Consider the following 17,735-nt stretch of genomic DNA (forward strand, 5'->3'; position numbering starts at 1 on the left):
ATAGCCAGTGCCAGTTAGTGAAATAAATTAGTTTAGAACTGGGTTGGGTTGTGAGATAAATCTTAATTAATCACAAAAAGCTATCAATAATTAAAAAAAGTTGGTTGATTGGTTGTTTTGTTCGATTGATTGATTGTTTTGTTTGATTGTTTATGTAATGAAGTAAAAATTGTAGGGTACACCAGTAACTTTAGCTAATAAGGATTTAAGGATAATTAATCTGTAAAATGAAAGTGTAGATAATCTAATACTATAAAAATAGTGAAATTAGTTTATTGGTAGATCTTGTAAGTCACATAGAAATATACTGAACACATTGACTTATGTGAAGAGTAAACCAATTCTAATTACATAAATGTTAATGATATTTTAGGACTTAATAATTTTTGTAAGAGTAGTTAGAATAATAGTTCAACCATCAATGTTAATAAAATATTATATTAGTAATTAAAGATGATAATAATAGTAATAATAATTTTTAATAAAATAACGCTAGCATTTATCAAGTAGTATCATATTGAATTTAATTAAACTAAAATTTCATTAAAGATATATAACGATAAAAAAAAATTATGATTAAATAGTTATGGAAAATTATTGACGCTTATCTACGTACGGTTAAATTTTGTAAATGAAACTAATTACAAATTAGAAATATGCGTTTGCGTTTAAACTAGATAGTTGATATAATAATTAGGTGTTAGATTTAAGAAAGCGAGGACATAATGTACAAAATTAAAAAGACTCAACTTGTTAGTAACCTTGTACCTAAATTATCTTTAGTCTAACAAATGATCCAGTAAATCTATAAAATAGAACAAGTATACATGAAGTAGTGATAATAGTAGTCGGATACTTAGTGTAATATTAGAATTAAAAGAAAATAAATTTGTAAATTGATAGTCCTTCTTCGTAAATAACCTCAATCATCTTTTGAAATGGGAAAGTAGTATGACGAACTTAGTCTGTTAGAATTTAAATTAGTATTATATTGAGCATAACTTAAATTAAAAATATCATTAACAAATATAGCGATAAAATAATGATTAGGTTTTAAATAATATGGAAAATTATTAGTGCTTGTCTACGATTAAGTTTTGCAAAGTTAACTAATAACAAATTAGAATAGTGTGTTTTGCGTTAAAACCAGATAGCTAATGTAAGAATTATTCGGTAGGATTAAGAACATGAGATCATATAATGTATAAAAACAAATTAAACTTTTTAACGATCTTATACCTAGATTATCTCTAGTCCAATAAATGATTCACTAAATCACTAAATTATACACACGAAGTGATAGTATAGTACTTGAATGCTTAGTACAAAATTAGATTTAAAGGGAATGAATTTGTCTATGAATAAGATACTTAAGATGTAAAAATTAAGACATAATACATACTCAAATTTAGATCATATTAAATTACCAACGCCAATATTTAACAAGATAGAGTATATGGATTCAACATGGATAAAAAAATCCAAAATATCAATCTTTTCGTGAATGTAGGATTATGTTTAGAAGATTAAGGCTTAGTGTACCAACTGGACTATTAACTTAAGAATAATGAAAATGATAGTATAATTAAGACTAGAATTTGTGACTAGATAGGTGAATAATAACACTATATAATCATTATTATAAAATTGAATCTTATTATAAATATCATTTGGATAATAATATAGGGCAATAACAAAATGTAATTTTTATTAATCGTACAACTTAAGAATTACTTAGCAATAAAATAATTTAAGGAAATCAAGTTATATCAAATCAAATCTAGTATTAATGATAAAATTAAACTCGGCATTATGATTAGTTACGATTTAACTTTTATTGGCCTAAGAACTAAGAAATGTATGTAATAATACCAAACAACTATGAGAAATTCTTAGCGGGTATTTACTTATATCAAGTCACATAATGAAATAAAGAAATAGATGCAACATTATATAGTAACATTTGGATAACAGTCATATCATTCAGTTATTCTTTAATAGAACATGAATTTAAAAATATATATGATATTACACTAAAGTTAAAATTGTAGATATTATAAATGGACTTGAAATCGAATTTGGATTAATTGTATTGATGAAATAAATAAAATAATAATAATGATAAATAAGAATCAAATAAATTTTGACGGCTAAGTCGCTTAAAAAGATGCGAACTATTTATATATTTTATGAAGTAAATTTACCAGAATTACACCAGTTAAGATAGAAGTTAAATACTAATTAATCTAACAAAATAAAATTAACACTTAGTTAATTGTAATAAGTTTGTACTTAGTCAATCCAGCACTGGGGAATAATGAGGTTTGTAATTCTTATGTGTTCCTGTGATGCTTGTTACGTAGGTAGGCATTGTAAGGCGTCGGGAACCTAGACATGGCAACTGCGTTCTTGTATCACTAGGCATAGAAGAGAGACTTACTTCTATTAGTGACCTAATATATCCCAAACTTTACTTAGAAACTGATAGAATACTTTCTTTCGTAGTTAGACCATTATTGAAGTAGAAATTTAGTGATAAGAATTTATACCTAGTCATCTATTAGAAATTAATTCAACATAGTGAACTTAGAGACAATCACCTTATGGAATATAAATTAGTCTTTTGAACTTAGAGCTACAAATTATAAACATCAGATGTAGAAAGCTATATAGGTTTGTGCTTTGTTTATGTTGTTTGCGCTTAGACAAGAGATGAGATTATTCTTTAAGGTGGCGAGTTTTGAATACCAGAAGGATGATTTTATTTTCGAGGACGAAAATGTATAAGGTGGGGAGAATGTAAAGACCGTCAAGCTTGTCAACGCTATTAGACTAGTCAATAGAAGATTTAGCCGGTAATAACGCGATTAGTTTAACACGAACGTTAATTAGTAGAAATTAATCTAACAACGATATAGATACGAAATTAGTACCACTCGATAGATCTCGAAAAGTTAGGCGGAATGGACTACTCGAACGTGTCATTCGGACATCAGACGAAGAAGATATCTGTTATTTTAAGTGAAGGGTAAAATGGTCATTTCACATTAAAGGGTTATCAAGGAAACCGACTTTCTTCTTCTTCTTCTTTCCTCTTTCTTCTTCTGCTTCTCCCCCGTTCTTCATCTGCTGATGATTGTGAGAATTAAACGAAGCTTTTGTGATCGATAGGAGGTGTAGAAGATTATGTAGTAGTTGGTGGTGATCGTGATGGTGTCTGTTGTTGTTTCAGACTTGAATGAGGAAGTGAATTAAGAATTAGGTTTTCTTAATAAGTTATGTAAGTATGTAGATGGTGAAATTGAGTAATTAAGGAGAAGATTAGAGATGGGTTGTGGTTCAATGGAAGTTCTGAAGTTGATTCAGAGAATCATTGAATAATTTAGGGTTTCTTGAAGATGAAAGTTATTGAAGAATTATATGGATCTGAGATGTGGATCAAGTTGTTGATGGATTGAGAATTAATGGGTAGATGTTTAATTGAAGTTTAAAAGTTAATTTGGTGAAGATTTGAGAATTAGGGTTTCTGTTCTTCCCCAAAACAGAAAGTGGGTCTTCGGTGGAATTGATTCAGTGTATTAGCAATCTGAGGTATGCTAAAGTTTGCATAATTATTCTAATTTTAAAATTTTGTATTGGATTGTTTAAATTGTTGAGATTAAGTAATTAGATAATGGAACTGTAATTGTAGTTAGAAATGATGTTGATAGAAGATGAATTGTTGAGGTTGAAGTATAGTTGGGATTCGTCTGTGGTTGCTATCTTTGTTAGAGGTGAAGGTTGAGTTGATTAGATTGAGGTAATAGTGTTTAACGGATGAATTGAGGTAGTAGTGGTGAGGTTGTTGCTGCTGTGATGCTGTAAGTGCAAGAAGGAAACTTGGTTGATGTTGAGCTGGTAGATGAGTATCAAATTAGAGTTGTTTGATATACAGGAAGAGTATGTTACCTGAGTTGGGATTTAGCTGAAGTGTAATGGTTGTGTTATGAGTTGAACACAAAACCTGTTAGATGGATTTAAGATACTTAGTGGTGGTTCTGTAGTTGGGTTGATATGCAGTTGTGTTGGATGTTGCTGGTTAAGAATGAGGCTTTGGTCGTGGCTAGAAATGATAAGGGATGATGATAGTTTGGAAAGATACAGAGTTTTGAAATGGTGATTGTGTGAGTATATGTTGAGTGTTGTTCAGCTGAGAATTGTTGGTAATTTGAGATGGCAGTGTAAATGAATGTTAAGTTGGTTATAGATGGAGTAGACTTGGTGTTGGGGGATTTGAATTACAGGGAGAAGATTGTTTTGTAGTGGTGTCGATGGAATGAGATAGATAGAGGTGCAAGTTGTTATATATGAATGTGGAATGAAATGGAGTTGAACATCATTGAGATCAATGAAGAAAGAATGGAGCAGCCACTGCTTTTGCAGATAGGCTATGCTTGTATTTGAAGTTCAATTACGAAGTTTAGTTAAATTTAATATGATGTATTGCATTGAGAGTTAGATGTTGTTAGATTAAATTGAATTGGTAGTGGAGTAGAAGTTGTATTTGATTTAGGTATGTTGCACAAAAAGTGTGCATTAGTGTTCATTGCTCAGGCCTGTACAGAAGCTTAGGCCTGTTAGTCATCCCAGTCAGCTTAGCTGACTCAATTTGTTTAGCTGACTTTGTTAATTTGACTAAGTTGAGTTAACCGGTTAACCAGTCTTGAATCGGTTTGACTTAGTGAACCTTGACTGAGTTGTCTTCTTTGACCGAGTTGACCATTTGACCTGGACATTGACCTTTGACTGGATGTTGACTGTTAGTTGACTTAGATGGACTGGACCTTAGGTTAATGGGCTTGTTTAGTGGACTTGGGCTTAGGACCGTTTCTTTAGTTAGATGTTTTGGACGATCTTGTAGTCTGAATTAGCCTTTGGCCTATTCTACAAACTTGTAAATACTCATAAGACTTAGCTATGTACTATATAATCAACCTAATTGAATTAATAACTCTTAGATACATAAGAGATGGATAATGAATATGTGTAGATCGATAAATGGACTTAGAATCATTAGATAAACTTGTATGATTCTTGTGTGAGCCATTTTGGATAGATTCTTAGAGTTCTTGTGTGATTAACATTAATTATTAACAACGATCGATTCAAAGGATGAACTAGTGGATCGTGGATCTCGAGGTAGGCGTGGCTTGTCATCAAAAGAGGTGGGAATTTATATTCAACTCTCCTGTGATTATTGTTGTTTTCTTTACAAAAGTTTATGTTTAACAAATTCATGCATTATGTGCTTGTGTATTGTTGTTTCTTTTAAACTTTCCATTGCTTGGAAAGGAATTGTAATGCTTTGTATGTATTTATGAAATGTTTGGGAAATAAGAATTTCCAGTTGTATTCTTAATAGGTGTGTAAGGAATTGGTCGACACCTATTAGGAAAATGATATGTGTGTAAGGAATTGGTCGACACACCTATCTGGAAAACGAGAGTTTTTCCATGCGTGGTATATAGGATACTGCTCCTTCATTTATATCTACATGACTTCGAGCTTTTATGCGTATTAGGTGTGTAAGAAATTGGTCGACACCAGTATAAACTAATAGAGTGTGTAAGGAATTGGTCGATACTCAATATAGTACATTGTTTGAAGAAGGAGTTAGTTCCATATACATGATTGTTTATTTCTGTGATTTGGTTGTGTTTTAGTGTTAGGGAAAACATGAGTTATTTTCAAAGTCATTTCAATGATTACTTGAAAGCTAAATGTTTATTCCTATGGGGCACCCCTTTTAGGGATGATGTGCTCACGCATTCCCACTTTCAGTTTCAGAGACAGATCAGAGTTGCGCAGCTGAAGCTTCGAGGAGTTGATGTCTTTAGTTATTTAACTTCGGATATGTTTATTGTGTTGCATATTATATTTGTAAACCAAATGACTATTGTATATATGTATCATTTGAGAGAAGTTCTTGTATTTATATATTTCTGAGCGGGGCTAGTTTTGGGTTAAGTTTTGTAGAAGATTTCTTAATTGATTGCTTAAGTAAATGGTTTAGATTTTTGGTTCCTCTTATTTAGTTAATCTCTTGGATTAGTCAGCTGCTAGCTTAGGGGGCGCTACAATAACCTTTTGCAACTAACCTTGCCATGTAGCGTACTTGATTCACCGAAGATCCTTCTTTCTTAGCATATACCCACTTGCACCCTATGACCTTCTTACCGTTCGGAAGCTTCTTAAGAATCCATGTGTCATTCTTGTCAAGGGACTCCATCTCATCCTGCATTGCACCTTCCCATTTCTTACACTCTGCACTGTGTACATCTTCTCAATGGGAAGTAGAAGTACCATCTTCAACAACTGGTAATGCATAATCAACAAAATCATTCATCCAACCAGGTTTCCTGGTTGATCTTCTCGGTTTGCTGGTTTCTATGGTCTCCATGACCGTAGCTTACGTATCTTCTATTAACTCGTGTTCCTCTTATACACCAGCGTCACTATCATTTTGAACTTCATTAGCTACTTGTCTTGCAGACCCAATGTCTTCAGAAGTGTTCTGAACAGATACAAACTTAACTGGAATTGGTGGAGTTGTATCAATCTCCACCTGCTGCAAAGGCTCACTAGTAATGGTGCTTCTGTCCTCCACCTGCCGATAACCCCAAGACTTTACCATAGACATCTCATCGAACGTGACATATCTACTCATGACTACCTTCTTTTCAACTGGATTCCAAATCTTGAACCTTTTCACTCCACCTTTCATACCCACAAAGATTCCTTTCACGGCACGGCTATCAAGCTTGTTTTCACTAACATGATACCACGCATGACAACCAAAGATATGAAGTGAGTCATAGTCATAAGTTGGTTTACCAAACCATTTCTCCATAGGAGTTTTACCTTCTAATGCAGTTGATGGCAACCTATTAATGAGGAAGCACGCATACGTAACTGCCTCAGCCCAAAATGCTTTACCTAATCCAGCATTAGATAACATACATCGTACCTTCTCCAGCAAAGTATGATTCATGCGTTCAGCTACCCCATTTTGTTGCGGTGTCTTCTTAAATGTGAAGTGTCTCTTTATCCCCTCATCCTGACATACTTGCAAGAACGGATCACTTTTGTACTCTCCACCATTGTCCGAACGTAGTACTTTGATCTTTCTGCCAGTTTGAGTCTCGGTTGCCTTTTTCCACCTCACAAAGATTTATGGGACCTCATCCTTATTCCTCATGGTGTACACCCATACGCGCCTAGAATAATCATTAATGAATGACACAAACCAATGTTTCCTTCCCAATGATGCATTCTTGGAAGGACCCTAAACATATGAGTGAACATAGTCAAGAACTCCACTAGTATAGTGGATAGTTGTGCCAAAGCTTGTTCTTGTTTTCTTTCCCTTTACACAATGTTCACAAAATGCTAACTTGCAGGCAATAGCACCTTTCAACAAGTCTTGTTGAATCAACCTATCCAGCGAATTCTCACCTGGATGTGCAAGTCTCATGTGTCATAGCTTCGTCTTCTCGGTAGCTGCACCTTCGATGTGTTCACAAATAGACAAATTACCTGTTGTAGTACTCCCAATCAAGTAGTACAAATTATAATGACGTGTGCCCTTCATGATTACGAGCGGATGATTCTTCTTCTTTAGCAGCTAAGCGAGTTTCTAACTCTGCAATTTTCTTTTGATACTATTTCACTTTCTCTGCGAAGTATCACCAAATGAGTTAAAATAATAGACAACGATAATGCCTGCTTTTGCACCCCTAAGAGCGATTTCATCTTTTTCAATAATAAGTTTGTTTTTCTTCTCCTCCAATACTTGAACTGCTTCCCTACTCTCATAAACACGTCGTTTAAAACTATTGGCAGAGGATAATGCACTTCTATGGCATTGTATAAGGTAGTATATTCAACGATAATGCCCATCCGATCCAGGAACTTGAGTTGTGGAGATTTGGGGTGAGAATTAAACGATAATGCCCATCCGGGAGAGATACCTTAAATTTTCAGTCTAAGATAGTAATCTTAGATTGAGAGGCTAAGGTGAGAAAGGCTCTCCCAAGGAGTGCATAAACTCGATCAGGGCGTCGAGGTACACGGTTGAGTCAAGAGTGCCCGGGGCATCTGGAGCGTACCTTGCCACTCTTGACAAGTCCTGACTATGATGCACTCGGTCCGAAGATACCCCACTTAGGGTGAAGTCTTGTAGTTGAAAGGTTACAAGACTGCGAAATCAACTGGTTGTTGAAAAACTGGATGGGAAGAGCCATATTCTTATCCCGATACAGGTAAGATTCCTTGAAGGGGCAACCAGGGGGAAAATAAGGACGACACCCTCCATTAGGGAGCTGAATTGTGTCAAAAGTCGTAAATGTCACAAGACTTTTAGCTCGTACGAGTATTAAGACTTGTGATATTTATGCGAATTAACCTGAAGAGGAAAAAATATAAGAAAATGATAAGACGAGATCAATGGGTCAATACACTATGGTGTAAAGACTGCCTGCGATTTCGTCGCACATAAACAGAGGCAGCGTAAGACCTTTACATACGAAGGCAAAAATACGACCTCATAGATAATACAAGAAAAAAAATTATTCATGTTCCACATGTCCTCGCACCAAGAGAAGTTTATGATAGAGGATAACAATCATACTTGGTCTATCAAGATATGCCAAATAACAAGAGGCAAGAATGGGAATGCAAAGGAAGTGTTATTTTCCCCATTTTGACAGTCTTATATGCGTATGAAGAGGTCAAAAATACGAAGCAAAGAAAAGAAGATTTACATTAATAAGATGAAAGCTGAATTTATAACAAAATATTACAACAAGAAGAAGCGATCAATTTTCATCTTCCTCATTTCGCTCAGTTTCAGAATCACTAGTTTCTTCTTCAGAATCTTCTTCTCCATCAGTAACTTGGATGTCAGGAATGGGTAGGAATCACCGGAAAACTGTACTTTTACAACGGAATACCATTCTCCAGACAAACTCTTTTAACAGCAGCCTCACGAGAATGATTAGCATCGTTACTATTGTTTTGGATTAAGTTGAACCAAATTTCCTTCAATTGCGGATAGTTGGAGTTACGAGCGGATGATTCTTCTTCTTTAGCAGCTAAGCGAGTTTCTAACTCTGCAATTTTCTTTTGATACTATTTCACTTTCTCTGAGAAGTATTACCAAATGAGTTAAAATAATAGACAATAATCTTAAGAGTACGAGTGAAGATCAAAGAACAACAAATGACCTTCATAATTGGAAATAATGTCTGCTACCAATGTGGAATGCTCAGTTTGAAGGCTAACACATACACCTAAATTGTTTCTAGCATCGTTCAGAACTCTAGCATCCCAATTAAATTCAGCCTCACTTTCTATAAGGAGTTGAGATCGAATTAAGTTTCCTTCCTCGATAAGCGTGTCCCTCTCACGAAAAGCTGAATCACGTTTTATTTTAACTCAAATAATAGATTCTTGAAAATGTTCTAGTGATTTTGCACCCCTAAGAGCGATTTCATCTTTTTCAATAATAAGTTTGTTTTTCTTCGCCTCCAATACTTGAACTACTTCCCTCCTCTCATAAAAACGTCGTTTAAAACTATTGGCAGAGGATAATGCACTTCTATGGCATTGTATAAGGTAGTATATTCAACGATAATGCCCATCCGATCCCGGAACTTGATTTGTGGAGATTTGGGGTGAGAATTAAACGATAATGCCCATCCGGGAGAGATACCTTAAATTTTCAGTCTAAGATAGTAATCTTAGATTGAGAGGCTAAGGTGAGAAAGGCTCTCCCAAGGAGTGCATAAACTCGATCAGGGCGTCGAGGTACACGGTTGAGTCAAGAGTGCCCGGGGCATCTGGAGCGTACCTTGCCACTCTTGACAAGTCCTGACTATGATGCACTCGGTCCGAAAATACCCCACTTAGGGTGAAGTCTTGTAGATGAAAGGTTACAAGACTGTGAAATCAACTGGTTGTTGAAAAACTGGATGGGAAGATCCATAATCTTAACCCGATACAGGTAAGATTCCTTAAAGGGGAAACCAGGGGGAAGATAAGGACGACACCCTCCATTAGGGAGCTGAATTGTGTCAAAAGTCATAAATGTCACAAGACTTTTAGCTCGTACGAGTATTAAGACTTGTGATATTTATGCGAATTAACCTGAAGAGGAAATAATATAAGAAAATGATAAGACGAGATCAATGGGTCAATACACTACGGTGTAAAGACTGCCTGCGATTTCGTCGCACATAAACAGAGGCAGCGTAAGACCTTTACATACGAAGGAAAAAATACGACCTCATAGATAATACAAGAAAAAAAATTATTCATGTTCCACATGTGCTCGCACCAAGAGAAGTTTGTGATAGAGGATAACAATCATACTTGGTCTATCAAGATATGCCAAATAACAAGAGGCAAGAATGGGAATGCAAAGGAAGTGTTATTTGCCCCATTTTGACAGTCTTATATGCGTATGAAGAGGTCAAAAATACGAAGCAAAGAAAAGAAGATTTATATTAAAAAGATGAAAGCTGAATTTACAACAAAATATTACAACAAGAAGAAGCGATCAATTTTCATCTTCCTCATTTCGCTCAGTTTCAGAACCACTAGTTTCTTCTTCAGAATCTTCTTCTCCATCAGTAACTTGGATGTCAGGAATGGGTACATTTTCAGGAATCACCGGAAAACTGTACTTTGGCAAAGGAATACCGTTCTCCAGACAAACTCTTTTAACATCAGCCTCACGAGAACGATTAGCATCGTTACTATTGTTTTGGACTAAGTTGAACCAAATTTCCTTCAATTGCTGATACTTGGAGTTACGAGCGGATGATTCTTCTTCTTTAGCAGCTAAGCGAGTTTCTAACTCTGCAATTTTCTTTTGATACTATTTCACTTTCTCTGCGAAGTATCACCAAATGAGTTAAAATAATAGACAATAATCATAAGAGTACGAGTGAAGATCAAAGAACAACAAATGACCTTCATAATTGGAAATAATGTCTGCGACCAATGTGGAATGCTCAGTTTGAAGGCTAACATTTACACCTAAATTGTTTCTAGCATCGTTCAGAACTCTAGCATCCAAATTAAATTCAGCCTCACTTTCTATAAGGAGTTGAGATCGAATTAAGTTTCCTTCCTCGATAAGCTGAATCACATTTTATTTTAACTTCAATAATAGATTCTTGAAAATGTTCTAGTGCTTTTGTACCCCTAAGAGCGATTTCATCTTTTTCAATAATAAGTTTGTTCTTTTTCGCCTCCAATACTTGAACTGCTTCCCTCCTCTCATATAAACGTCGTTTAAAACTATTGACAGAGTATAATGCACTTCTATGGCATTGTTTAAGGGTAGTATATTTTGATCTTAACTCTTCTAAGCTAAGGTTTTCAAATCCTCGAGTAGATAATTATTTAAAGAGGAATTAAGGTGTTTTAAAAGGATTTCAGCATCGGGAAGATTAGTCGCTTCATCTGAAAGGTCATACAGGTATGAGAATATAACTAAGTAAGAAGTCCGAATGATCTCATAAAAAGAAAAAGAGTGAGAAAGTATAAGTTACATACCAATGAGTTCCTTGTTTCTTTCTCGAGTTTGGAGAACCAATTGAGAATTAGTTAAATTATCATTTCTAAGTTTTGTATTTTCGCTTGTAAGATTCGCATTCGCATCCGAAAGATTAGACTTCTCATGTCTCAAGAGATCGCATAAGATATGCGGGCATTCTGTGAAAATATAAAAGAAGCATTATAAGTAAAAGAATAAATATTAAGGAAAAGATAAAAGACAAATATTTACAGAATATTACCAAGCCATTCATCGCGAACTGAAAATCTGGGTTTATCGCAGAGGCAGCTCCACGAAGAGAACGATCTTCCCAATTAGAAGCAGTACATATCTTTGAGACCATATTGAAAGCACGATCCATTTCATCATCCTCAAGAGTAGCAAAAGCATCACCAGAAAAAGGATCATACAATTTCTTCGGATACAAATCGATAGATACCTCTTCTTCAGAATCAAAAGTGTCATCTGAAGATTTCGAGCTTAAGGAAAAATCATATCTCACACGCTTCTTAGAGACATCATCTTTAACGAAGTTATCTTGGATACAGATTTTGATATGGGTTTCTTAGGAGCGCTCTTGCCCTTGCCCAAAGTCTTGTCATTTAAAGGATTCACTTACGCGAATAATAAAGATAAGAAACAGAGGCAAATATTTTTAAAAATACAAAAAAAGTGTTTCTTACTTCCTTATTCTGCGAAGTTGATACCTTGCGCGAAGTACTGACCCTTTTGGCAGCCTGCGAAGGAAAAGAAATAAGAGATAAGAGGGAAAGTTATGAGAGGTTACAAATTGTATCAAGAGGATCACATACCGCTACTTTATTTTCCTCATTGTCGAGTAATTTAAACTCCCAAGGACGGTAAAGAGGGAAATCTTCGGGCAGAGGATTGTCAGAACCATCCGCAGCTTTACCAGATACAAAGGAACCTTCTAACATGACAGGGCAATTAAGCCAACTAGAATCATTGAATATGCGAGCAGATCGGTTAGAATTTGAATTCCAATCAACATCTCGCATAATTTTCTTATCTTCAGTGATGCCATCTACTCTTCTTATGCGAACAACCCATTGAGTTACGTTACTTTTCATAACAACGACGTAATAGTTATTAAATGAATTATCAAGGGCATACTCAGAGGGATCTATAATTTTATCACGATGATCCTCTTTTCGCACTTCATCAGGATAAGAATTTCCAAGACCAGCTGCGCGGAGAGCATACTCCAACGGTATCCGAATAGCATCACCACTCAGCTGAAATTTCCTCGTGCGAATCTATCATCAGCAAGAATTCTATAGAAGAGAGGAATCTCAGGGTTATATAGAGGAATTGGTAGAAATTGAAGTTGACCTAACACAACGATGATTTTTCGATTATTCCATTGATCAGATTTGATTAGATCAAGGTTAAGTTTTGATGCGAAATCAAATGAAAGAGGAAGAGAAAGTTCATAACCCCTCTGGTTGAATTCAGTTTTTAATCTGTTAATTTCGATCTCCATATTTTTACCAGCGGGAGCCATTGAAGAATGGGAATGAAGAGTACAAACTTGCAGATAAGGTGAAGAAGAATGAAACAAATAAAAGAAGGAAAAAAATAGAAGAGAGTATATAGGAAAGTACGACCCGCTTTTCGAGATTTATTCTCATTAATGCGAAGAATTGAACGGATAGAAACATGTGGTTAAAAGGACGTGTCGGAAGATGAGTGGTTAAAAGGACAAGCGTACATGAAGAGAGCTTGAAATCAGGGATATTGTCGGTAAAATAAAACATAAATGGACTAACATGTGCGATAACATAAGATGAAAGTTTATCATATCGCTCACTCTGAAGAATAATCGAAATGAAAAGAGGCAAAATGTAGGATTAAAATATCGCACAGCTAGTAATCAAGCGAAGTAAAGAATACAACCTAAGCGAAGTGCATCGCACACAGCAAAGTTGAGATGACGCACCAGATGACGTCAGCAAGGTCACGAGTAAAGTGTGAAGAACTGTACGAAGAGGTACACTATGCGAAGATGAGCAATTGTATATGAGCGAATGTGTCGCATAGTGATCCCGAAAATAATGGAGAGAGGTCATTACTTGTGGGGGAGTTCTCGAGTGAGTATTGATCGAGAAATAGAGAGAGAGAAAGTAAATCTAGGGCAAATAGATCATTGTAATAGTTAGATCAATCCTTGTAATTCTGTCTACATTTTATAATAAGAAGATGATTACCTAAAATTCTTATTGAGTGATAGTGGAATGTATTTGTCAGATTTATGACAACTACATAAAGGATATTATTAGCCAAAACTTCGACCAATAACTCACAACTGAGAAATTCTGGAGATTTACATCAATGTGGAAGCTGAGGACAAACTTATAAGGATTTACACCCCTCAAATCTTATCAGAAATTAATCCAAGCTGAAGAATCCTCAAGCACAATATGTCTCGCTTTCCTTGAAAAATAATCTGTTGGGCACTCTTGATCTCTAGAAATGCCTTGTTAAAAAGAAAAATTCTTTTCTTGTTTAATCCTTACTATAAACTATATTGAGAATGATGACGCAGGGTCCAGTTTGAGTGGACCAAAGTTACTACTGCTCATTCTCAACCTTGTTGGAATCCAACACCTCCTGACATAATCAAGATAAATGTTGATGCTGCTTTACGAAATGGCATAGTTTTTGCTTGTGCTGCAGGGAACTGTCAAGGAGGAATAACTGATTCTGTTGGTCATTCCTCTCCACCAGTTGTCGGCAAAGCAAATGGGTTTTCATTAGCAATAAAGGCACCTGACTGAATGTTTAGAAACACCACATTGAAATGCTACATATGTCGGTCCTCACAACCTTACACGTGTATGAAACGTACAATCACGCCCATTGAATGGAACATACCCCGTTAAATCATGTAATTGAAATAATCCTATGAGCAACGACTAACCCTAAAAAAAATAAAATCCTAACCCTAAACAACAACAACAACAGATGTCTTTTGTCTACAACACTGAATCATGGCTTCCGATATCATAGAAGTATCATCGGCATCGACCACAAAATGATTTCTCGTCTCAAAAAATTAAAATGATTTTTAAAAGTTTTTCCCAATCTTCTGACGTCGGAGAAGATTTTAACACAATTCCTTTCTTTTTCCGTCGCCTTTCTTTTTCTGAGCCTGGTTCGAAGAAGTACAAGTACTGCACTTCTGGAACTGGTAATGTATTAGGCAAAACATCGACCATTTCACATCTGATCAAATATTGGAGATTTACATCAATGTAGAAGCCCAGGGTATACTGATACAAATGCTTACGACCCCATCAGAATGACACCCCTAAGTTTTATAGGCCGACAAATAGTACTGCACTTCAGGAAGCGATGTAAAATAGAAGAACAAACTTAACATAATTTTATAGTGAGGATTTCCATCTTGATTACTCATCAACCTTATCAACTTCCATACCTGGAATGGCTTTTTAAAAGTTGCTGAAGCTCCGTCACTCTGTCCTTTGAACCTCCAATATAACCCCGCAGTTCCACGTTCAATAAGCTTTTACACAAATTCTACATGACCAGAATGGCCAAACAGACTTTTTTCACTGATAATCGTGCAAGTAAGATGAACATCTATTATGCTTCTTCATTTGGAGGTTTCCTTTTCGGATGGAATCATCTTGATCAACGTAATTTTTACTATCATACCAAACTACACCTTTCTTATACCGTGATAGTTAACCCAAACCTTAGATTGTTCAACGACTTTCCATTCTCTAAGGAATATATTTTCATCTTTCTAGGGCAATGAAAATTCAAAATTCTTGAGGTTAATTTATTTTGGGTCGTTTGGAAACCTTCACAGTTATCCAAGAGAAAAAACTCTTTCTCGGGGAAACATGTGTTAGGCCTATTTCCATTCACATGCCAAAAAAATGAAGTTTGACATGCCATGTGGCATGGCAAATAAGTTTTTCCACTATGGTAGATATGGCAAATTTGACTAAAATCATGTATTTAATTGTGTTGAGTGGAATCCTAATGAATAAAATATATATTTATATTTGTGTGGTGGGGTATTTATAAAAAGTTTAGTATTATAATATATTAAGTGGGACCCTATAGATATAAAAATATATTAGAAAAGTGAAAAAGTAGGAGAGAAGGAGAGATTATATATATATAAAATTACTTGGAGATAGTCTGACTATCGCTGGAGATGGTCTGACCATCGCTCGATGAAAAGACCATCGAGCGATGGAGTCTCTATCGCTCGATACAAATTCTATCGTGTATGCCTATTTGTCAGGACTGGCATATAGACATATGAGTTTGGCAGTTTGGCATATCCATAAGGAGTGCATATATGTTAAATATCATGTTTTGGCATGTGCATATGAAGATTCCTTAGTGATATGGTTATTCTCAAGAATAGACAACTAACACCAGAGACTCATTAGAACATGTCATACAAATACATGCAGCTCTACAGTTGTTTCAACCTCTTCGTTTCGTAACAGCTCTAAATGTTAAGCAAACTGTTGCGACCCAAAATTAACAACATCCGCATTTCCGTTGCCAAAATTTGTAATCACCAGGTTTCGCAAATTAGATTTCATCAACTCTTTCATTTTTTAAAGAAACTCTCAACCAGATCATCCTTTCTCTAAACCAGCCCTTGCTCTAAGATAGGACACAACAACAATCTTTCCATTTTTATTATATATATATCGATAGAAACAACATTCTTCCATTTTTATTATAGATATATAAATATAATTTGATAAGACAACAATATTCCGTTTTTATATTATATCGGAATTATACAAGCAAACTCAGCCAGAGGAGTTTTTTATTCTCATACACGAGCAAAATAAAGACAATATCTCCAAATACCCAAGAAGTTCTGTTTATGCACAAACTTCAGGATTCTTAGCAAGGTAACGACCAACAATTTTGAAGGTCTCTCGAACCTTTTCAATTCGAGAATCCAATTCGTCTTCAACTTGGTCAACATCACCTTTTGGCACGAAATCGGTACTCATTTTTAGCTCCGATCCTCCACGTGCAGCAGGTTCAAATTTGCAATGCGTAACAACTATACCAACACTATCGTCTGCATCGGAATGAGACATAGTGCACCTGCACGTCAATTTTTCCATGTCGATTTCATCCAACTTCAGCTTCATTCCTGGAATGAAACCAAGAACAAGATGGAACATTAATTAGAACACGTACCCAGTTGGTGAAAAATCAGAACAACAAACTGTTTTCGTCAACAATATTTTTATTTTTATTTTTTTGATCCAAAATGAGGATCGTAAAACCAAAGATAATAGAAGCTGGGACAAGAAGAAAAGAGAATATACTAGGAGAAAAAGATTTAAATACTGGTGAACCGATCATCAATTAATATTTACGTACCTTCAGCAAAGGTAATATACATGACTCTACCATCTGAGTCTATGTTAGCACTTGTTATTGCTTTTGGCACGATTTGGGGAAGCAAAGTATGGCCTTCCACGAATATAGCTCGAAAAAGCCTATCAGTGGAGACTGGGCTACTGGGGCTGTTATCGGCTGAACCTCCGTTTCCGGTGCTCATAAACAGAGGAACATGCACGTTGACATTAATGCTACCGTTATTCCCCATGTTTGTTTCTAAAGGAACTTGATAAGAGAAAGAAAAGATTGAATGGCTAGCTACTAGTTGAAGTTGTCAAGATGATGAACTCCATAATTTGGTATTTATAGATATCAAAGTCACCTCCTTCATCTGTTTGTCTTACAAAAAAATAAAAAGTACAGTAATAATAATATTTTAATATTAAGAAGGTAGGTTCCGTGATAGATACAGCGCGATGCCAAGAAAGTGCTGCATACATATAACTTCACAAAAAAAATGCACATAAATTCATGCTTGCCATTTCAATGCATAAACATTTTCTCATTTTCTTTGAAACTTGGCCACCTGCAAATTTATAAGAAAAAGAAAAATTTAACAGGACTATCTGGTTTTGGTTATATAGATCTGATTAGATTATCTGGTTTCGTTTTGTAGCCATATGGTGTGATTAGATTCTCAAATTTGCTATTTGTAATGTTTCATGGACGACATTCTAAAAATGCCCAGGCTCTAAAG

General features: G+C 35.2%; 1 protein-coding gene across 1 annotated transcript; it reads right to left on the reverse strand.

The window, feature by feature from the left end:
• Window positions 1-16,412: 16,412 nt before the first annotated feature.
• On the reverse strand, window positions 16,413-17,287 carry LOC113342824 (major allergen Pru ar 1-like). The gene is made up of 2 exons (XM_026587230.1): window positions 17,018-17,287; window positions 16,413-16,784 (listed from the first exon to the last, which is right to left on the reverse strand). The coding sequence occupies exons 1-2, from the start codon at window positions 17,244-17,246 to the stop codon at window positions 16,504-16,506; spliced, it is 510 nt and encodes a 169-aa protein (XP_026443015.1). The 5' UTR covers window positions 17,247-17,287; the 3' UTR covers window positions 16,413-16,503.
• Window positions 17,288-17,735: the final 448 nt, after the last annotated feature.

The sequence above is a fragment of the Papaver somniferum genome, unplaced genomic scaffold (genome assembly GCF_003573695.1).
Source record: "Papaver somniferum cultivar HN1 unplaced genomic scaffold, ASM357369v1 unplaced-scaffold_48, whole genome shotgun sequence".
Classification (NCBI taxonomy): domain Eukaryota; kingdom Viridiplantae; phylum Streptophyta; class Magnoliopsida; order Ranunculales; family Papaveraceae; genus Papaver; species Papaver somniferum.